At 40.0% G+C, this 23,434-nt stretch overlaps 1 protein-coding gene across 2 annotated transcripts in view; it reads left to right on the top strand.

The window, feature by feature from the left end:
* The window catches only part of LOC126353787 (FAS-associated factor 1), a 134,952-nt gene that overhangs the window by 17,123 nt on the left and 94,395 nt on the right, over positions 1-23,434 (top strand). For both annotated transcript variants that reach the window (XM_050002877.1, XM_050002876.1), the window contains exon 5: positions 12,160-12,442. In XM_050002877.1, coding sequence (XP_049858834.1) covers positions 12,160-12,442 — 283 coding nt within the window. The remainder of the gene's footprint in view (positions 1-12,159; positions 12,443-23,434) is intronic.

The raw sequence follows: 23,434 nt of genomic DNA on the forward strand, positions 1-23,434 counted from the left end.
ATGCTTTACAACACCCATTCAATTTCTGATAAGCACTTGCTTTGTAATTTGTGTTCAGACTCATAAACATTGTTCTGTAGCTCCATATTTAAGATATTTCAAGCCTGTTCCATTCAGGTTTTCCCATTGTACAATTTACTTCAGTGCAATGACATGTCAAAACTTACAATTACATCATTGTTGTTCCCTGAAACTCCAGAGAGATTCATTATGTAACCTCTGTAATGCATCTACAAGGGATGGGCACTCAATATAGGAAAGGTTTCAGGGCTTTTTTCGGCGATTTATTTGATAAGATGTGAATATGAAGGCCCCACAGGCAGTCAGTTATGATTCATTCCAATACAGTCTTTGCAAGTTCAGCAATTTTCTCCTATATCTGTCAGTGGCATAGGTAAGACGGAAGTTGGTAAAGTCTGTCGAAAGTGATACATTGTTTTTGCTTGTCTTAAGAATTCTCGTACCGTATTAATTTCTATTATTTTGTATAGATTTGTGTGCAATTCTGATGATATTACTGCCATTGGGGCTTGGCTGAGTGGTAAATACATTCATCTACTCAAGTATCTACAAGGATCCTTCTATGACTATTCTTAAGACTGTATCCCCAGAATAGAGAGACATGGAAAAAATAGTAGTTACATTAATGATCTGCAGAAGTCCCATTGTGGGCAGGGCAAAGCATGTCATTTCTGCGTTACCAGTTCTTTTCATCCGAACCCAAAGGGATATTTTAGCTCAGAAGTGAGAGGAATGTTCTTGAAGAAACCACTCTGAAGCATAGTCTGCAATTTGTTTTTTATGGCATTTAATTTTAGGGATGGCATGATAAATAAGTAGTTTGAACTGAGTTAAAGTAAGCTTTTTCTAGTTGTTTATTCACTTAATTTTTTTGACCCATGTTCTGGTGGAATCAGTTGACCTTCAGGTATAAGCTTCTATGAATGAATATGTGGTATACCAATTTTTATGACTTGCATTTTGTATATTTGCAACGGGATGCTCTTCAGTGTAATTGGAACTTCTGTAGTAGGGACTGTTTAATATTAAAAAGGGGACGCTTCTTGATATTCTTCAAATATCATCTACTTGGTCACAAATTGGCTTTTTGCTTGTTAGACCACTATCATGTTGTAAATGAATGTTGAAAACAGAGACGAGATGTCATGCGGGTTACACAAATCTACAATACTAAGCTTGTGTCTCGAAACCCAGTACCACTTGCAGGTTGTCTGTGTGACAGCTTCCAGGGGCAACAAAATTTTGACTTACATTATTTCATTTAATTGTTAACTGAATTAAAAAAAATACTGTCATAATATAGTGATTAAGAGGTATAATTTTATGTCGAAAGTTTACTGTATTACAGTTAGAAACTGTATGTTTGTCTTCAGACAGGTAACTGGTGGCCCACAAATACCTCGAGTTTGTTCATCCAGTGTTAGAGAATGCGGGTGCTCGGCAACTTCCAACAAGTTTTAAGCACAATTTCACACACTTCCTAAATTTTTCTCACTTACACACTTAATTGAAAATATTTAACATGTTAACTCGTTTGTAAAATAATCAGACATATGAAGCTGTTTTATGTATGAATGTCAGATTTTTTTAAAAAGAATCAAGGATTTACTGGTTGTTGTTGTTGTTGTTGTTGTAGTCTTAAGTCCTGAGACTGGTTTTATGCAGTTCTCCATGCTACTCTATCCTGTGCAAGCTTCTTCACCTCCCAGTACTTACTGCATCCTACATCCTTCTGAATCTGCTTAGTGTATTCATCTCTTGGTCTCCCTCTACGATTTTTACCCTCCACGCTGCCCTGCAATGCTAAATTTGTGATCCCTTGATGCCTCAGAACATGTCCTACCAACCGGTCCCTTCTTCTTGTCAAGTTGTGCCACAAAATCCTCTTCTCCCAAATTCTCTTCAATAACTCCTCATTAGTTATGTGATCTACCCATCTGATCTTCAGCATTCTTCTGTAGCACCACATTTTGAAAGCTTCTCCTCTTGTCTAAACTATTTATCGTCCACATTTCACTTCCATACATGGCTACACTCCATACAAATACTTTCAGAAACGACTTCCTGACACTTAAATCAATACTCAATGTTAACAAATTTCTCTTCTTCAGAAACGCTTTCCTTGCCATTGCCAATCTACATTTGATATCCTCTCTACTTCGACCGTAATCTTTTATTGTGCTCCCCAAATAGCAAAACTCCTCTATTACTTTAAGTGTCTTCATTTCCTAATCTAATTCCATCAGCATCACCCAACTTAATTCGACTACATTCCATTATCCTCATTTTGCTTTTGTTGATGTTCATCTTATATCCTCCTTTCAAGACACTGACCAATCCATTCAACTGCTCTTACAAGTCCTTTGCTGTCTCTGACAGAATTACAATGTCATCGGTGAACCTCAAAGTTTTTATTTCTTCTCCATGAATTTTAATTCTTACTCTGAATTTTTCTTTTGTTTCCTTTACTGCTTGCTCAATATACAGATTGAATAACATCGTGGATAGCTACAACCCTGTCTCACTCCCTTCCCAACCACTGCTTCCCTTTCATGTCCCTCGACTCTTATAACTGCCATCTGGTTTCTGTACAAATTGTAAGTAGCCTTTCACTCCCTTTATTTTACTCGTGCCACTTTCAGATTTTGAAAGAAAGTATTCCAGTCAACATTGTCAAAAGCTTTCTCAAAGTCTACTACAAATGCTAGAAATGTAGGTTTGCCTTTCCTTAATCTTTCTTCTAAGATAAGTCGTAAGGTCAGTATTGCCTCACGTGTTCCAACATTTCTACGAAATCCAAACTGATCTTCCCTGATGTCGGCTTCTACCAGTTTTTCCATTCGTCTGAAAGAATTCATGTTAGTATTTTGCAGCTGTGACTTGTTAAACTGATAGTTCGGTAATTTTCACATCTGTCAACGCCTGATTTCTTTGTCTGAGGGAATTTCGCCTGTCTCATACACCTTGCTCACCAGATGGTAGAGTTTTGTCAGGACTGGCTCTACCAAGGCCGTCAGTAGTTCTAATGGAAAGTTATCTACTCCTGGGGCCTTATTTCAACTTAGGTGTTTCAGTGCTCTGTCAAACTCTTCATGCAGTATCGTATCTCCCATTTCATCTTTATCTACATCCTCTTCCATTTCCACAATATTGTCCTCAAGAACATCGCCCCTGTATATACCCTATATATACTCCTTCCACCTTTCTCCTTTCCCTTCTTTGCTTAGAACTGGGTTTCCATCCGAGATCTTGATATTCGTACAAGTGGCTCTCTTTTCTCCAAAAGTTTCTTTAGTTTTCGTGTAGGCGGTATCTATTTTATCCCTTGTGAGATAAGCCTCTACATCCTTACATTTGTCCTCTGCTTAGTCATTTTGTACTTCCTGTCGATCTCATTTTTTAGACGTTTGTTTTCCGTTTTGCCTGCTTCATTTACTGCATGTTTATATTTTCTCCTTTCATCAATTAAATTCAGTATTTCTTCTGTTACACAAGGATTTCTACTAGCCCTCGTCTTTTTACCTACTTGATCCTCTGCTGCCTTCAGTACTTCATCCCTCAGAGCTACCCATTCTTCTTCTAGTGTATTTCTTTCCTCCATTCCTGTCAATTGTTCCTTTATGCTCTCCCTGAAGATCTGTACAACCTCTGGTTTAGTCAGTTTATCCAGGTCCTATCTCCTTAAATTCCAACCTTTTTGCAGTTTCTTCAGTTTTTATCTACAGTTCATAACCAATAGATTGTGGTCAGAGTCCACATCTGCCCCTGGAAATGTCCTACAATTTAAAACCAGGTTCCTAAATCTGTCTTACCACTATATAATCTATCTGAAACCTTCTAGTATCTCCAGGACTCTTCCATGTATACAACCTGCTTTTGTGGTTCTTGAACCAAGTGTTAGCTATGATTAAGTTATGCTCCATGCAGAACGCTACCAGACAGCTTCCTCTTTCATTTCTTACCCCCAATCCACATTCACCTACTATGTCTCCTTCTCTCCCTTTTCCTACTGACGAATTCCAGTCACACATTACTATTAAATTATCGTCTCCCTTCACTACCTGAATAATTTCTTTTATCTCATCATACATTTCATCAATTTCTACATCATCTGCAGAGCTAGTTGGCATATAAATTTGTACTACTGTAGTAGGCATGGGCTTTGTGTCTATCTTGGCAATAATAATACATTCACTATGCAGTTTGTAGTAGCTTACCCGCACTCCTATTTTTTATTCATTATTATACCTATGGTTCATGGTGTGGGTTCCTTTAGTCATGTCCTAGTTCATGAACCACAGGCAACGTATGAGTGGCCAAGTAAGTGGTCCCGACAGTTGGGATACCAGTTACTTTGGAATAAGGCAGGACATCTCGGTCATATTCTGAGTCGTGGTCACCTTTGTGCTCATATGGCAAAAGACTACCAAATCCACCGGTTAGTCCCTCAACTGTTAGGGGTAATACCCAATGGGACTCAGGGCAAGTAAGGCTAGCAACCTGCTTCCCTGGTACTTTAAATAAGATGCTGGCAACAATCAGAGCAAAATGCCTCGGACCTTTGGAGGTGACGGAGTCCCACCTCTAACTGACAAACCAGGGACCCCTAAGATACGACTTGGCAAACAAATGGTAATGAGATGGGGAGCTATTAATATCAATGGGGGCTACTCTGGGAAGAAGGTAGAGCTGGCAGAGGCTGCAAGTAAGATGGGGCTGAACGTTTTAGCTGTTAGTGACATTTGGGTAAGGGGTGAGAAAGAAGAAGAAGTGGGAGAATACAAGGTCTATCTGTCAGGAGTCAAAGCAGGAATAGCACAATGGGGTGTAGGGCTGTACATCCGGAAAGAAATGGAACCCAGCGTAGTTACAATAAGGTATGTAAACGAACGACTGATGTGGATAGGTTTGACAGTGTCTAGCAAGAAAATTAGGATTGTGTCAGTATATTCACATTGTGAAGGGACAGATCAAGATAAGATGGATAGTTTTTATGAGGCACTCAGTGATGTAGTTGTTAGAGTGAAGGACAAGGGCAGTGTTCTGCTCATGGGTGATTTTAACGTCAGGATTGGAAATCGAACAGAAGGGTTTGAAAAAGTTATGGGTAAATTTGGAGAGGATATGGAGGCCAACAGGAACGGGAAACAACTCTTCGATTTCTGTGCCAGTATGGGCTTAGTAAACACAAACTCCTTTTTTAAACATGAGAACATTCACCGGTATACTTGGGAAGGCAGGGGAACCAGATCTGTTATTGACTATATAATAACAGACCAGGAATTCAGGAAGGCTGTGAGGGACACACATGTATTCAGGGGATTCTTTGATGGCACTGATCATTATTTAATCTGCAGTGAAATTGGGATTGTGAGGCCGAAAGTGCAGGTGGTCAGGTCCATATGTAGGAGGATAAGAGTGGAGAAACTTCAGGATAAGGAAATTAGGCACAAGTACATAACAGCGATCTCAGAAAGGTACCAGTTAGTTGAATGTAATCAATTACAGTCATTGGAAAAGGAATGGACAAGGTACAAGGACACAGTACTAGAAGTGGCTAAAGAATGTCTTGGAACAGTAGTGTGTAAAAGTAGGAAAAAGAAAACAGCTTGGTGGAATGACACAGTCAAGGCAGCCTGTGAAAGGAAAAAGAAAGCTTATCAGAAATGGCTACATACTAGAACTCAGGTAGACAGAGAAAGTTATGTTGAAGAAAGAAACAAAGCCAAACAGATAATTGCAGCATCCAAGAAGAAATCTTGGGAAGACTTTGGAAACAGGTTGGAGACTATGGGTCAAGCTGCTGGAAAACCATTCTGCAGTGTAATTAGCAGTCTTCGAAAGGGAGGTAAGAAGGAAATGACAAGTATTTTGGACAGGTCAGGAAAACTGCTGGAGAATCCTGTTGATGCCTTGGGCAGATGGAGGGAATATTTTGAAGAGTTGCTCAGTGTAGGTGAAAATACTATCAGTAATGTTTTAGATTTCACTGTACAATGGGATAAGAATGAGGATGGAAATAGGATCACATTTGAGGAAGTGGAGAATATGGTCAATAGATTGCAGTGCAACAAAGCAGCTGGGGTGGATGCAATTAAGTCGGAACTCATCAAATACAGTGGAATGTCAGGTCTTTAATGGCTACACAGGATAACTGAAATGGCCTGGGAATCGGGACAGGTTCCATCAGACTGGACAAAAGCAGTAATCACACCAGTCTTTAAACATGGAAACAGAAAAGATTGTAACAACTACAGAGGTATCTCTTTGATCAGCGTTGTGGGTAAAATCTTCTCAGGTATTGTTGAAAGGAAAGTGTGAGTTTTAGTTGAGGACCAAATCGATGAAAATCAGTGTGGGTTTAGGCCTCTTAGAGGTTGTCAGGACCAGATCTTTAGCTTATGGCAAATAATAGAGAAGTGTTATGAGTGAAACAGGGAATTGTATCTATGCTTTATAGATCTAGAAAAGGCATATGACCGGGTTCCTAGGAGGAAGTTATTGTCTGTTTTATGAGATTATGGAATAGCTGGCAAACTTTTGCAAGCAATTAAAGGTCTTTACATGGATAGTCAGGCAGCAGTTAGAGTTGACGGTAAATTGAGTTCATGGTTCAGAGTAGTTTCAGGGGTAAGACAAGGCTGCAACCTGTCGCCACTGTTGTTAATATTATGTATGGATCGTATGTTGAAAACAATAGACTGGCTGGATGAGATTAAGACATGTGAACACAAAATAAGCAGTCTTGCATATGCAGATGACTTAGTTGTGAAGACAGATTCGATTGAAAGTTTGCAAAGTAATATTTCAGAGCTAGATCAGAAATGTAAGGACTATGGTATGAAGATTAGCATCTCCAAAACGAAAGTAATGTCAGTGGGAAAGAAATATAACCGGATTGAGTGCCAAACAGGAGGAACAAAGTTAGAACAGGTGGACGGTTTCAAGTACTTAGGATGCATATTCTCACAGGATGGCAACATAGTGAAAGAACTGGAAGCGAGGTGTAGCAAAGCTAATGCAGTGAGCGCTCAGCTACGATCTACTCTCTTCTGCAAGAAGGAAGTCAGTACCAAGACTAAGTTATCTGTGCACCGTTCAATCTTTTGACCAACTTTATTGTGTGGGAGTGAAAGCTGGGTGGATTCAGGTTACCTTATCAACAAGGTTGAGGTTACGGATATGAAAGTAGCTAGGATGATTGCAGGTACTAGTAGATGGGAACAATGGCAGGAGGGTGTCCACAATGAGGAAATCAAAGAAAAACTGGGAATGAACTCTATAGATGTAGCAGTCAGGACGAACCGGCTTAGATGGTGGGGTCATGTTACACGCATGGGAGAAACAAGGTTACCCAAGAGACTCATGGGTACAGCAGTAGAGGGTAGGATGAGTCGGGGCAGACAAAGGAAAAGGTACCTGGATTCGGTTAAGAATGATTTTGAAGTAATAGGTTTAACATCAGAAGAGGCACCTATGTTAGCACTGAATAGCGGATCATGGAGGAATTTTATAAGGGGGCTATGCTCCAGACTGAACGCTGAAAGGCGTAATCAGTCTTAAATGATGATGGTGATAATGATTATTATTATTATTATTATTATTATTATTATTATTATTATTATTATTATTATACCTATTCCTGCATTACCCCTATTTGATTTTGTGTTTATAACCCTGTATTCACCTGACCAAAAGTCTTGTTCCTCCTGCCACTGTACTTCACTAATTCCCACTATATCTAACTTTAACCTGTCGATTTCCGTTTTTAAATTTTCTAACCTACCTGCCCGATTAAGGGATCTGACATTCCATGCTCCAATCCGTGAACACCAGTTTTCTTTCTCCTGATAACGACGTCCTCTTGAGTAGTCCCCGCCCGGAGATCCGAATTGGGGACTATTTTACCTCTGGAATATTTTACCCTACACGACACCATCATCATTTAACCATACAGTAAAGTTGTATGCCCTCGGGAAAAATTACGGCTGTAGTTTCCCCTTGCTTTCAGCCATTCGCAGTACCAGCCCAGCATGGTTGTTTTGGTTAGTGTTATAAGGCTAGATCAGTCAATCATCCAGACTGTTGCCCCTGCAAGCACTGAAAAGGCTGGTGCCCCTCTTCAGGAACCACACATTTGTCTGACCTCTCAACAGATACCCCTCCGTTATGGTTGCACCTATGCTATGGCCATCTGTATTGCTCAGGCACACAAGCCTCCCCACCAACAGCGAGATCCATGGTTCATTTACTGGTAGTTACTAATAAGAGATACAGAGTATGAGAGATACCGTATGTTTACAAAATTAAGAATTACCTTTATTGTTACACAGAAATCATTATGTTTTACAAAAAAAAGCAAATAAAATTGTTAAATTTTAAATAAATATATTTTTACTATAATATTGTAATGGCATTGTTGCTTTGTGTGCCAGAGTTGATAACTCTTGGTTGTCGGTAGCCAGTTATAATTTTACCTCATTGTTGAAATTTTTGGCAGAATCATAAATAATGCATGAAGTATGTTATTGCAATGAAAAACATGTCTCGAACTATGCTACACATCTGTCTATTATGATTGTAATTTCATGTTGAGATGTGAATTGACTTCGCTATCAACCAAACTCACAATTTCCAACCAGACCTAACTATTGGACTGTGTTACAGGTCTGTCTATTAGCACATTGGTTATTCTTCCTTTGAAATTGAAGACAAATTTAATCAGTTCACGTCTTCCACTAAAAAAAGTCATTAGATTCAACATTTCTCATTGGCTACCATATACCACTACACAATTGTCTATGACCAGTGTCAGTGAAATGCCAACTTCAGCACACTACACAAGAGCTGCAGACACCTTAAGTGCATTGTAATCCAGTGGTTTCATAACTGATGTTTGGTAACTCATTATGTTTGTGAGAGTGTTACATGCTGTGTAATATCTTGATCTTTTGTGCACTTAAGTTTCCATTAATTTTAACGAGCGATATATTTTGTATTACTTTTCTTTTTTCACGGTGATTCGCCTGGTACTAACTGTTTCAGTTGGACTGAATAAATGTATCTGACATTTCATTGTGTGATTGTAGAATTAGTTGTCCTAATGGGTGCATGTAGGTAGTGATGTCATGTTTGTTTTCTTTTCGGTGGTGTTTGGGAAACTCTTCAGTTTTCATGTTGTTGTTCTGCATGCTTGGTGTTGCTTTGCGTCTGCAATAGGCTGTAGTTTGGCAGCTTCTTTAGGCACTACTCTCTTCTGTTTAAGTTTGAACACACACTTTGAAACCAGCAAACTTTGCTCAGTTTACAATTGTCCAGACTTCCATCAGCTGCATTCAGCTCATACTAATTAAAGGTGAACACAAGCAATGTGGTTAGCTGTTGTAGATTTCGTAAATCTGAGAATGACAGAACTCTCGTTTCATGCAAAGGTAAAGCACAGAAGTTCTGATGTAAAATTCTGTTGTGATAGTTGGAGCTTCAATAGTAACTCCATATTTTTTGCAACATAAACTGTGAAACAGAATAGGTGATATCAGGTGTCCATTTTGTGGGGAAAACATACTTACCATACTACAATAAATGTGTTGGATTGAAGGAAACCACTCACTGAAAAGCAGAAGCATTTGAACTATTGATTGGCACGCACAAAAAAAGGAAGAATACTTGCTACCTTCAGAGTACCCGTTCTTCCGAGCTAGAGTAACCCCCCCCCCCCCCCAACACACGCACGCGCGCGCACACACACACGCACGCACGCGCGCGCACACACACACACACACACACACACACACACACACACACACACACACACACACACACACACGTGGCTATGAGTGGTCTCCTTTAATCCCAAAGTATTAATTCTACCAGAGCTCTCTTACAACATTTGTACTTATATATTAATAAAAAAAAGAAATGAAGTCACAACTGTTGACAGAAACTCAGTTTGGACTAGAATAGTGAAATGGATAATTGAAAGATTTGAATTCATGAGGTGATGCTCAAGGTAATGAGATTGAAAATAAATATCAACACAGAAATGATCATTGGGACCCTTGGAACAAAAATTTCAAATTGAACTTGAAGACAGTTCATCATACAGAAATGTTGGGTAGTGATAAGATGGACATTTGAGGCTTTAATAAAAAGAAAAGTAAAGAAGGATATTTCACCTGAGAAAGTAATGAATCCCACTGACGAAATATAGAGTAATGTCATTCATGGTCTCTGAGTGAGTTCAACTGTAGTGTTTAAAATAACTTGCTGTGTGATGTAGTTATGAATGTACAGTTGTTTTCATGGAGAAAGGTGGAGTCAACTGATGATTTAGGTATCTGTGAAGCAAAGGAGATTTATGCTGAAATCTACAAAATTGAGTTTTTGTTCATCATTAAGTTTGTGTTCATCATCATGAATGAAGGACAGTGAGAAATGCTTAGGCAGTAAATGGTAAATACTGCTCAGCATCTTCTACACACATATGGTTTTCATGGGTAAATCTACATGGGACACAAAAAACTGAAGAGTAGATGTAGCTATTGATGCAATTGTGATATTTGTGATCAGTTTGTATGTATGCCTGAATGCAATATTTTGTAAGGGTATGAAATGGAGCAATCACTCGGACTCAGTCATAGGTAAGGCAGGTGATAGGCTTTAGTTCATTGGTGGGATATTGGGGAAAATGCAGTCATTCTAGAAGGGAGACAGCTTATAAAATACTCATACATTACATCCTTGAGAATTGCTCAATTGTATGGAACACAAACCAATTAGGACTAACAGGCAGTATTGAATATATGCAAAGAGCACCAGGACAAGTGGTCACAAGTTTGTTAAACTCACTGGAGAGAGTCATGGAAACGCTAAATAACTTTAACTGGCTGATGTGTGAAGACTGATGTCAGCTATCCCCCAAAAGCCTACTTTCACAGTTTCAACAACTAATTTAGAAATATACAGTACCTGGCAACATTATTAAGTACAGCTTCATTTTTTAACAGAATACAAACTTAGTGGGTGTAGAAAGCTGCAAAGATCATTTTGATCAGTGTAAATGAAATGCTTTAACTTCTTTAAACATTACAGGTTATTAATAATAGACAAATCATGCAGTTTTAATATTAACTGTTGTTGTTAAAAGAAAAGCCCAGTAAATAGAACTAGACCTAACTTCTTAATACTTCATCATGCCACATTTAGCAGCTATTATTTTGTTTTACCTTGACATATTGTGAATATAGGCTTCTAGAGTGTCTTGCATATGTGGGTGATGATACCAGATTTGAATAATCTTCCCAGCGATACGAATTTTTGTGATGCTTGTTTCCCTTGCCACTTCCCTTGTCACCAGCTCCGAGACATTTTCATTTGGTTTATGTTGTACTAATTTCCTGGCCATGGTAGCAAATTGCTAGAAAAAAGTTTTTGTTGATAATGCTGTGTGGCATCTAGCTCTTTCCTGTATAAACATGAATGGTTCTCCTTTAGTAGGTAGTAGCCTCTTCCTTGTACTGATCTTGCCTCATTGTTTCCTCAACAGAGTACAGACATCCAATGCCCTTGCCACTGATGACAGACCATATCGTGACTTTGGTGGGATGATTCATAGTCTGCACAATACAGTTGGGATGGTACTTTTCACCATGGTGCCTTTGTATAAAAAGATTTATTTTTGTACAAACGGAGATTTATTTACCAAAATTTCAAATGTGGCTTCATCACTAAAGCAAACCTGAAACAAAATGGAAAAAGCCATTAAGATTTGCTTTAGGGTTGGTCTAAAACGTTTTCCACTACTGTATTAAGGGAAATACTGTCTTAATTTTATGATACCTGCCAAATTCCAAAAGTCTTAAATTTTGATGCTTGTGCTCCTGTGCCCAAGCAAGAACATATTGACAGAATGGCAGCAGTTAATTTTAGCTTTTGAGCAGGCCTACTAGTCGTGAAGTTCATTTATGAAAATATTTATTTTTAACAGATTAACTATAGGGTAAAATAATGGTTGTGTGGTAAACTCCACTATCTTTTACTAATGGTTTGCTAAGTTATTAAATTTGGAAGTGGACTTAATTATTTGCCTTATCATTTGTGACGAGTGTGTGTTAATGGTATAAAACGATTCTGTTGCAGGTCGAAATTTGTTGAGAGACTGATTCAGACATACACTCTTAACATTCATGATCAAACAAATAATAAAACTTACAAGCTAAAGTTCTTGGGCTCTAAAACTATTCTTGAAGTGAAGACCGATGTGTATACTCTCACAGATATACCAGTGAGGCATCAGGTGTGGAAAGGTTGGCCACCAAATGTTGTAAATGACAAAACAACATTAGCATGTTCTGGCATAAATTATCCATCCCATGATTTTGTTTTGGAGCGAGCAGCCTCTACAGCCAACAGTGATAAGAGAGTAAGTCACCTTATTCTTGAAAATTGAATATTATTTTCTCTGTTGTAGTTTAAGTGTTTATTCTAGTTGCAGGGGTAGCAGTCTGGACTACTGACAGATCTGGCCTTAAAACATTATCCATCATGGCCGTGCAGTGTTGCTACTGTGGCACAGCTGTATGATTTAATGATGATCTATCCTCTTGGCTAAAATATTCCAGAGGTAAAAATAGACCCTCGTTCGAATCTTCAGGTGGCGAATAAGCAGAAGGGTGGGTGTTGCCATCAGGGGGGGGGGGGGGGGGGGGGGACGACAAGTTTGACATTGTACAGTTGGGAATTGGATAGCAGAATCCATTAATCAGCTAGTAAGGCTAGGGAATACAAAAAGGAAAATGGGTAGTTGATGTTAGATATAGTGGAAATTATTGATGTGTGTGTTGACAATGAAAACCAGTATTTTTGGTCGGGTGAGTAGAGGGTTATTAAAACATAACCTATAGAGCTAATGCAGGAGGAGGACAATTAATGTGTAAGAAAATGAATTGCTGGTGAACAGCACTGTGAGTGCATTATCACAAAGTGAAGTGAGATATTACATTTTTAGGATGGCATGTCCCACTTCCAAGCTTCCACGACAATGAAAGATGTTCATGACCTTTAGTAGTAAGTGTCAGACATTCCACTGTGGAAGTTGTTATTACGATGTATGCAGATGGATGAACTGTTTGAACACATCACTTCTGCAATGTGAGATGGTGAGTGGAATGTCTCCACCTGCTGTGTGGGGTCATGTGTTCCTTGGTGGCAAGCTTTGAGGGTGCTTAGTAAGACAAGGAGAAAAAGAGAGATGGTCATGGCTACAATGAGACTACAGAGAGACTGTGGAATTGGCTTATATAAAGATATACTTCTCGGCTTGATCTTACACAAGCTACATATGTTTTGAGATGACACGTCAACCCCCCTAGTTGTTGTAAAAGATGATGATGTATAAAAAGTGGAATACAGAACATTTAAACTTCAATTATTTACATCATTCCAGCAGCTTGGAAGACAATTAATGCTTTCTTACAGCACCCATCCATGCATAAGGGGAGAGGGGGGGTGGAGGCTGATGGACCTTGGTTAGGAGGAACTGAATAGCGGATCCACATCAGTAAACATCAAGAAAGGCAACTGAAAGAAATTTTATTAAGTAAGTCTACTTATGTCAAACATAAGTAGGTTGCACACAGGTAATGTAACCCAGTGCCATACTGAAAACCATAATGATTCTATTTCAAACCAAAGTAGATACAAAGCCACAGAAAGCCTACTTATTCATTGCAATCATATAAAAACATTTATGGTTCGTGTATTGACAAAAAGAAAGGCCCTACAATTAGATATCTTGTAATTTATATTAATATTTGCATGCAAAATACTTCAAAATAATGCTCTAATAAGTTTTCCATTTGCATTCAAGAATGGTATTTTTTTCCACTGCCGGTGTGTTCTATCTGTTAATCAGAATTTGACCAGTTTTCAACTGCACATGTTCGACCAGAACAAATATTGCTACAGAACACAACTGCCAGAGAACTAAATAGTAAAGGTTGGGATACTGACACTTTCTTTCCAGCCACCATTTTATTGGAAGTCAATGTTCATGTCACAGATCTTTCTATTGTTGTAAACATTTCACAAATTTATTTTAATAGCAGTTTCATGGCACTGGTTCATATTAAAACGTGGCACCTTGCTGTCTCCGTTACCAGTGTGAAAAGCACGGTGCCAGTGCCTTCTTTACAGTGCTACTCCACATGTGATGATGAAAAGGGTGAACAAATATATGACAGAATAAAACAACTTGTTGAATTTATTAAAAGGGTAAAAATTTAATTGTGATGAATAACTGGAATTAGGTTGTATGAAAAGGAAGAGGAGAACAAATAACAGGCCAACATTGTTTTGAGAAAAGGAAAGAAAGGGGATGCTGTGTGGTAGAATTTTTAATAGAGTGTAACATAATCTTTGCAGTCACTTGGTTTAAGAATGAGTGTTGTATGTGTGAGTGATACCAAGATACACCAGGAAGTTTCATACAGACCATGTAATAGTAAGATCACAGTATAGACACCAGATTTCAAACTGCAAAAAATTACCAAGAACAGATGTTAACTCTGACCATAAATTATTGTTTATAAACTGCAGCTTAAAACAGAGAAAATAACAACAGGTAGAAAATTAAGGAGATGAGACCTGTATACATTTAACGAACCAGATGTTGAGAATTTCAGTGGTGGTATTAGGGAATTGCTGACTGCAATAGGGGTAAGAGGTACAGCAGAAGATGAATGGATAGCTTTGAGAAATGAGATAGGGAAGATAGCAAAGGATCAAATGAGCAAAAGTAGAAAGCTCAGTAGAAATCCTTGGATGATACATTAGTATTGAATTTAATGGAGCAAAGAAGAAAATATAAAAATGTAGAAAATGAATTCGGCAGAATAGTTTACTGATGTCTAAAAATGAGATAAAGAGGAGAGGGAAATGACAAAATCAGGAGTGGCTAAAGAATAAATACAGAAATGTGGAAGCATGCATGACTAAGGGAAATACAGATGTCATTTACAGAAAAATTTGAGAAAGCAAATTGGAAAATGAGAATCATCTGTGTTAATATTAACAGCTCAAATGGCAAGTCAGTACCAAGCAAAGAAGGGAAGACTGAAAGAGGGGAAATTATATATAAAGAGAAGAGGAAGTGGGTGCAGATGATCTGTGGAAAACAACACTGTGAGAATATTTTGACAGAGCGCTGAAAGACTGAAAGTCCCTTGTCAAAGACAGGCACATGGAGTAAATGATACCCCCTCAAAGTTACTGAGATTCTTGGGAGAGCCATTCATGACAAAACTATTTCACCTCATACACAAAATAAATAATCTGCAGGATGCTCACAACTCAAGCCATTGCAGTACTTCTTCCTTCACTGTGGTATTATTCTCTCACTATAACTTTTCTCTGACTTATTCTCTAGGATGGATTTCTTACTGACAACTTGTCACATTATGTTGTCGATTCTGCCTTCTGCAGCTTTGTTCCTTTAGTTTACACATAATTCTGTTAATATATGCCCTGTTCCTACATCTGGTTGTGACCACCTTTTTAAAAAAAAATATGAATTTTGTTTAGGGAAGATCATCCACTACCCATCATGGTGGGCAGTCCTGTATGATGTCCCCTCATCATGCAGGCATCATACTGTCGATGCCTGATCTGTCACCTCTCCGTGCATTCTGAGGAGTAGGTTCCCATCCGTGAGAACTCTGGGCACTGTCCATCACACCAGGTGACCTTTGCTCTGGCTGGTACAGCCCATGGTGAGAATCCTCGTTCATAGCAGGCACCATTATGACAGAAATTTGGCATCATGAAGCAGCCAAAGTTATCAGTGAGTGACAATGATGTTCCTGTGTCTTTGCAGACAACCACAATTTAGTGCTGATAGCTACAACATGAAGAACTTTTCCTCCTTGGTTAATCATGGGAGGAAAACAAAACCAAGTGACTTGGAGACAGTTATTCCCCTCAGTTCTAGGTTTGCACCAGAATATATTGCAGGTTCTTTTCTCTCTAAGCTAGTCTTTCTTGTGAAGAATATTGAAAATGTGTTTGAACTCTCTACTCTTAGCAAATTGAAAAGTGGTTCAATATTAATTAAGGTGGCAAATCCTATCCAGTCACAGTTTTTTACTCCCTTGCAAACGACTTGGTGATAAACCCAAAAGAATCTCAGCATAGTATAGGAATTTAGTTTTCAGCTGGATCTTACGTAGTAGACAATGGACTATATGAATACTTGGAGAGATGGGGGACTCACTGTGTACATTGAGGTAGCCTGACAGGAGATGGGGGGATTCACTCTGTAGGTTGTTGCAGCTGGACAGCAAGATAGACACTAGTGCATCCATCCTTGCTTTTGAGGAGAATTTGCTTCCAGATAAGATCAAAGTCATGTGTTATTGCTTCAAATGAAGCTGTATTTCCCACCACTGATGTGTTTTAAATGCCAGTGCTTTGAGCATGTCTTCTCAGTGTACACACAACCAAATTTGTGGAGACTGTGGCTGGCTACTTCACAAAAATTCACCTTGCGTGCTACCACCTGTATGTGTATGTGTCAGCTGCTGGAAAACCCAGTTTCCCTGATCCCCAATGTTTGCTACCTAACTCAAGGAATGCAAAATCCAGGAACTGAAGGTCACAGATCATGTCCCATTTTCTTAAGCTCAGAAAAAATATGATTGATTGTATCCTGTCTCTGTCATACACACCTTTGTCATTGATGTGGCCAGGTTATCAGCAGTACCCAACATAAATAAGCTTGACCATTCTCCTCTCATGGTTCCTGTGGTGTAATCTGTGGGAACCACTACATGCATCCGGCCAGAGAACCAGTGTACTTCTCTGATGTTTAGCAGTGTCAGGGCTTCCTCTTGGCAACCTTTCCCTCAAGAAATCCGTCAGCCACTGAAGGAACTACAGACTGTGGGTTCCAGGACTGCCCGCTCTTCTTCTGTTGGTACACCCACAGTGGATAAGCCCTCATAGGGTTCCCAAGTGCAAAAATTTGTGAAGCAGAAGAAGAAGGAGAAATCTCAGGAGAAGGCGTTGCCAGATCCCCGCCCCAAGGCATTGGACTAAATATCAGTGTTTGTTGATATTCCATCCCACCAGTGACAGACTGTGATCCTGGGGCATGACCTGTCCTGGAATCTTCACACCTAACAAGGACATCCTCAACTTGATAATCCATTGAAATTGCGGTGGCTATTACTGCCACCTGCTGGAACTACAGCAAATAATTTCTTCATGTTCTGCAGTCTGCGTTGCTCTCCAAGGAATGCATTTCAGTGATGACATCCCCTAACTTCTTGAGGTTAACATACTTTCTGTCGAAATGGTCCCGAGAAAACATTTGAATAGGTCTGTTCATTGGTTCGCACAGGTGCTGTCAGTGATTGAATTCCCCACCATACTGTGTTGGTAACAATAGCAGTGTGAATGCATACTACCCCAGAAATCACCATTTCTAATGTTTGTTTGTCTCCAGGCTGCGTACTTATCTTGAAATGACCACCTTAAACCAACAACTCTCCCCTTTTTCTCCTATTTTGGGATTTCATTACACACCATCCCTTGTGGGGAGAACATCTTTGGTAGGTGCCTTCTGATTGACCAGCTTCTTTCCACTCTCAGTGTGTGTCTCGTCAATGACAGTACTTTATTCACTTCGGTGTTACCCATGGTCACCTTTTCAGCTATTGACCTTACAATCTGTTCTCCCAGTCATGGGTCTTTGCTTCAGTGGTTATTACATAACGATCTTTGTGGCAGTGACCACTGTCCGGTCATCCTGTCATTTTCTAGCCACCACCCACTGTATCAATTACCACATTGGACTCTTCAAACAGCCATCTGGCAGTTATATACCTCTGCTGTCATTTCTGTTCGGTCTGTATCAAATTGCATTGATGAGGTTGTGGGAGACGTCTCCCACAGGACCACTTGCTTCATTGGAACTGCTCCTCCATTTTCTACAGGCCTCTTCCCCGCTGGTTAGTGCCATGGTGGACCAAAGTGATTGCAACAGTTATTCATGATCCTCAAAGCACCCTACAGTGTCTCAAATGACACTCTTCATGGATCATCCCACCCTGCTTTTAAGTGGTTTTGCACTGAGACTCACTACCTAATTAAACACAATAAGAATGAAAGCTGGAAGTATTGGGTCTCCTCCTTGGGAATTTGTGCCCTTTCTTCCCATGTGTGAGCTAAGCTCCTTAGTCTTCTGGTCCGCAAAAGTTCAACTGTTACAGGTCACCTCCTTCAGGCTGGTATTTGTACTGATGTGCTGGTTCTTCCTAAATGTCTTAAAACCCACTTTGTGACAGTGTTGATGTTCTCTTCTTACCCAGCTACCTTTTGAATGTATAAATGACAAATTGTAGTCTCGTCCTATCTACCCACCCCCTGCATTGACGAATTATGTAATGATCCTCTCACTGACTGGGAACTGCTTCAGGCTGTTGACTCATCACACAATATGACTCCAGGCCTTGATTCGATTTGTAATCGGTTGATCTGTGATCTCGGAATTTTCAATTGTATTTGGCTAGAAGATGTTTTCCCTTCACAGGGGTAACTGGTATCATTGTCATAATCCTTAATCCAAGCAAAAGCCTTGTGTCCATCGAAAGCTACCGTCAGATTAGCCTCACCAATGTTTTCTTGAAAGGATGGTAGCCTGATGATTATGTGTGGTTTCCAGGTGAGACAATTTGTGTGGGTAGGTTCTTTTGGTCAGCACTTCATTGCAGTTTTCTCCTCCTCCTCCTCCCCCTCCTCCTCCTCCTCCTTCCCCCCCCCCCCCCCCCCCCCCTTACACGAGGCATACAACATTGGTTGTTGCCATTCAACTATATTCAGCCTTCATGACTGGGGCTTTCTAGGCTCCCTACCAAGTTTTTATTCATCAGTTCTTATTGTACCAGGTGTTTTGGGTTGGAGTTGATACATCACTCAGCTTCCCGTGGGTCTAAGAGAACGGCTTCCTGCAGGACTCTGTGATAAATTTTACACCCCTTCTCATTGCCATCAGTGGGCTACTTGTCTTCTTGTCAGGCCAGTGAATACCTTGTTGCAGTGGTTACCTCCTGGTCTGTAGCTCCAAGGCGCCATTCAATTGACCACCACTCATGGCTTCCAGTTCTCTTATGTGAAAACACGAATCATTTCTGTTGTTGCACTGTGGTCCATTCTGATGCAGAACTACTTGGGTACCCAATGTGTGGACATTTTTGCACAGTACTGAATTTTGGGCCTCTTGCTTGATAAAAAGCAGCCACATATTCAACAATTAATGACTAGCTGAGTGCAAAAGTTTAACTCTCTCTGCTTCCTTGCCCATACCTCTTGGTGTGCAGATGACTCTATTCTCCACCATATTTACTATGCCCTGGTTTTATCCCAAGTGGACTGAGGTTGGCTAGTTAATGGCTCAGCAGTACCTTAAGCTTTGAAATTGTTGGATCCTTTCCATTATCACAATGTAAGACTGGCCTTCAGCATCTTCCATCTGAATCCCTATCAATTTTTATTCATCATTTCTTATTCGACATTTTTCAGTTCATGTGCTTGTTTTGAGCAGGCATGTTCCCTCTTCAGTTGTGGTGGCACCAACTCTTGCTCACTTTTGTAGTCACCATTTGTCAGTTTTGTAATCATCCAACTTAACAAATTCATTCTGCATACAAGGGTCATCGAACCCTCTGCTACCTGCCCTCGGGTGGAATTACCACTTGAATGTGCCTCAAGGTCCTCTAACTTCGTTATAAGGTGTTTTCGTGCACTCCTCCCTTTGGTTAGTACCTGGACATGAATTAGGACCAAAATATTTTGAGCCCATAAAGTGGTTTCGGTTCTAGACAAATGTAGGCACATGCAAGGCTATACTGACCCTATGACTCACTTTGGAGAAATACATTGTAGGAAAGTTCTTGTGGAATATAAATATTTTTGGATTAAAGGAGACCACTCACCAGAAAGAAGAAGCATTGAGTTGTTAGGTAAATGTAAAAGAAGAAAATGTGATGACTTTAAAAGTTATCCTTTTATGAGATAGAGTAACACACACACACACACACACTCACACACACACACACACACACACACACACACACACACACACACAGGGTGTTACAAAAAGGTACGGCCAAACTTTCAGGAAACATTCCTTACACACAAATAAAGAAGAGATGTTATGTAGACCTGTGCCCGGGAATGCTTAATTTCCATGTTGGAGCTCATTTTAGTTTCTTCCACCTAAGCTCAATGGACCACGTTATCATGATTTCATATGGGATACTCTACCTGTGCTGCTAGAACATGTGCCTTTACAAATACAACACAACATGTGGTTCATGCATGATGGAGCTCCTGCACATTTCAGTCGAAGTGTTCGTACGCTTCTCAACAACAGATTCGGTGATCTATGGATTGGTAGAGGCGGACCAATTCCATGGCCTCCACGCTCTCCAGACCTCAACCCCCTTGACTTTCGTTTATGGGGGCATTTGAAAGCTCTTGTCTATGCAACCCCGGTACCAAATGTAGAGACTCTTCTTGCTCATATTGTGGACGGCTGTGATACAATACGTCAGTCTCCAGGGCTGCATCAGCGCGTCAGGGATTCCGTGCGACGGAGGGTGGATGGATGCATGTATCCTCGCTAACGGAGGACAGTTTGAACATTTCCTGTAAGAAAGTGTTTGAAGTCACGCTGGTACGTTCTGTTGCTGTGTGTTTCCATTCCGTGATTAATGTGATTTGAAGGGAAGTAATAAAATGAGCTCTAACATGGAAAGTAAGCGTTTCCGGACACATGTCCACAAAACATATTTTCCTTATTTGTGTGTGAGGAATGTTTGCTGAAAGTTTGGCCGTACCTTTTCGTAACACCCTGTATATGTGTAAAGGCATGTCTTCATGTGTCTGTATATGTACGGATGAATATGAGTGCGTGCGCGCGCGCGCATACTTTTCCCTTTTTCCCCCTAAGGTAAGACTTTCCGCTCCCGAGATTGGAATGACTCCTTACCCTCTCCCTTAAAACCCACATCCTTTCTGTCTTCCTCTCCTTCCCTCTTTCCTGATGAAGCAACCGTGGATTGCGAAAGCTTATATTTTGTGTGTGTGTTTGTGTTTGTTAGTGTCTCTATCAACATACCAACACTTTAGTTTGTTTTTAGATATATTTTTCCCACGTGGAATGTTTCCCTATATATAAAATAGAAAGATACTTCCACATGGGAAAAATATATTAAAAACAAAGATTCCAAGACTTACCAAGCGGGAAAGCGCTGGTAGACAGGTACAATAAAAAAACACACAAACACACACACAAAATTTCGAGCTTTCGCAACTGGCGGTTGCTTCGTCAGGAAAGAGGGAAGGAGAAGGAAAGATGAAAGGATGTGGGTTTTAAGGGAGAGGGTAAGGAGTCATTCCAATCCTGGGAGCGGAAAGACTTACCTTAGGGGGAAAAAAAGATAGGTATATACTAGCACGACACACACACACACACATCCATCCATACATATACAGACAGAAGCAGACATATTTAAAGCCAGTTTGGTTGAATCTGGGAGTGGGGCTGAAGGTGAGGCCTTTGGATAGGACAGAGGTTTCGGTTTGGGAGAGAGATTTGGAGGAAAGGTTAACTACTGAATTGGGTTGTTGTGGTTCCAGATTGTGTTGACTAGAATTTTGAGGTGTTGGGGGGAGTGGAGCTGGAAGTGGTAGGTTGAGTAGATGGAAGTGACTGGGTCTGTGTGCAATGAGAGGAGGTTGAGGTTTGTTGGAAAGGTTGTGGAGGGTGAGTGAGTTGCCTTTCCGGAGGTGGGAAACATGGAGATTGTATAGTTGTATAGATTGAAAGATCGAGGACTTTGATTTGGGATAGGAGTTGACGGATGTGTTCATTGGCTGAGTCGATGTATAGGTGAAGGATTAGGCGGGTGAGTGCTATGGATTGTGCAGTTTGGAACTGGTATAAGGACTGATGGAAAGAAGGATTGCAGCTAGAGATGGGAACTTTAAGTGTGAGGCCTTTGGGGGTAATGCCAAATGTCAGACAAGCGGGAGTAAATAAAATATGGGAGCGTAATCTGGCTAGGGTGAAGGCATGTTTGCGGAGGGAATGTAAATAAAATTTAATGGGGTCGTTGTAGGGATGTTGTGAGGTTGACATGATATTAGAAGGTGGAAAGGGTAACATGAAGTTCAAGTGAATATATAGGGAGAGACAAAGGTGTGAAAAAAGTCGAAAAAGTGTTGGTTTGAGATGAGCTATGTTGATACTGTGCTGAACTTAGGTTGGTGAACAACAATGGGTGCAAAGGTTAGGTAGTTGTGTTGTCTCCAAAACACGTTAAAGTGTGGGGAAATTCAGGAAAATTTCGAAAAAACTGTGTGTAAATGTATTCAAAGGACTGGTTATGTACTGGCAGATTATGAAAATGAGGCTAACAGTTGTCTGACGAAGAAATAATAACGTTTAAACCTGTGGGAAGCTGCTAAAAAATGATTGGTTATGTGGGAAAAACGGGAATGGAAATAAAACGAAAGTTGTTGGAAATAGCTGAGATGGTTGTTTAATGGGTGAAATGAACTGAAGCTGTGAAATAGTATTCACAAGTTTACATGAAATGTTTGTAAACTTGGAACAGTAGCTTTTATAGCAGCGGTAATTTTGAAAGTGTTAAAAGTTTTTAGGTTATGGTTTGGAAGTAAATTACGTATTATTGAGTATAATTAGGCAGGACAAAATGTATGGTAGATTACAGAAAAGGGGAAGATGAATACAAAGTGAAACTACTTGTACAAACAAAAAGAGAAAGTAAGATGATAGAAAAGATTTCGAAATGCAACAGAGACAATAACAAACGTAATTGTTGGGTTCAAATTAATGATGTAAATAAAATAGAAAGAAACTTCCACATGGGAAAAATATATTAAAAACAAAGATTCCAAGACTTTACCAAGCGGGAAAGTGCCGGTAGACAGGCACAATAAAAAAAAAAACACAAACACACACACAAAATTTCAAGCTTTCGCAACTGGCAGTTGCTTCGTCAGGAAAGAGGGAAGGAGAAGGAAAGATGAAAGGATCTGGGTTTTAAGGGAGAGGGTAAGGAGTCATTCCAATCCCGGAAGCGGAAAGACTTACCTTAGGGGGGAAAAAAGGATAGGTATATACTCGCGCACACGCGTGTGGGCGCGCGCGCGCGCACACACACACACACACACACACACACACACACACACACACACACACACACACACACACACATTTAAATATGTCTGCTTGTGTCTGTATATGTATGGATGGATATGTATGTATGTATGTACGTGCGTGCGTGCGTGCGGACGCACGCGCGTGTGCGTGCGTGCGCACGCGAGCATA

The sequence above is a fragment of the Schistocerca gregaria genome, chromosome 3 (assembly GCF_023897955.1).
Source record: "Schistocerca gregaria isolate iqSchGreg1 chromosome 3, iqSchGreg1.2, whole genome shotgun sequence".
Taxonomy (NCBI): domain Eukaryota; kingdom Metazoa; phylum Arthropoda; class Insecta; order Orthoptera; family Acrididae; genus Schistocerca; species Schistocerca gregaria.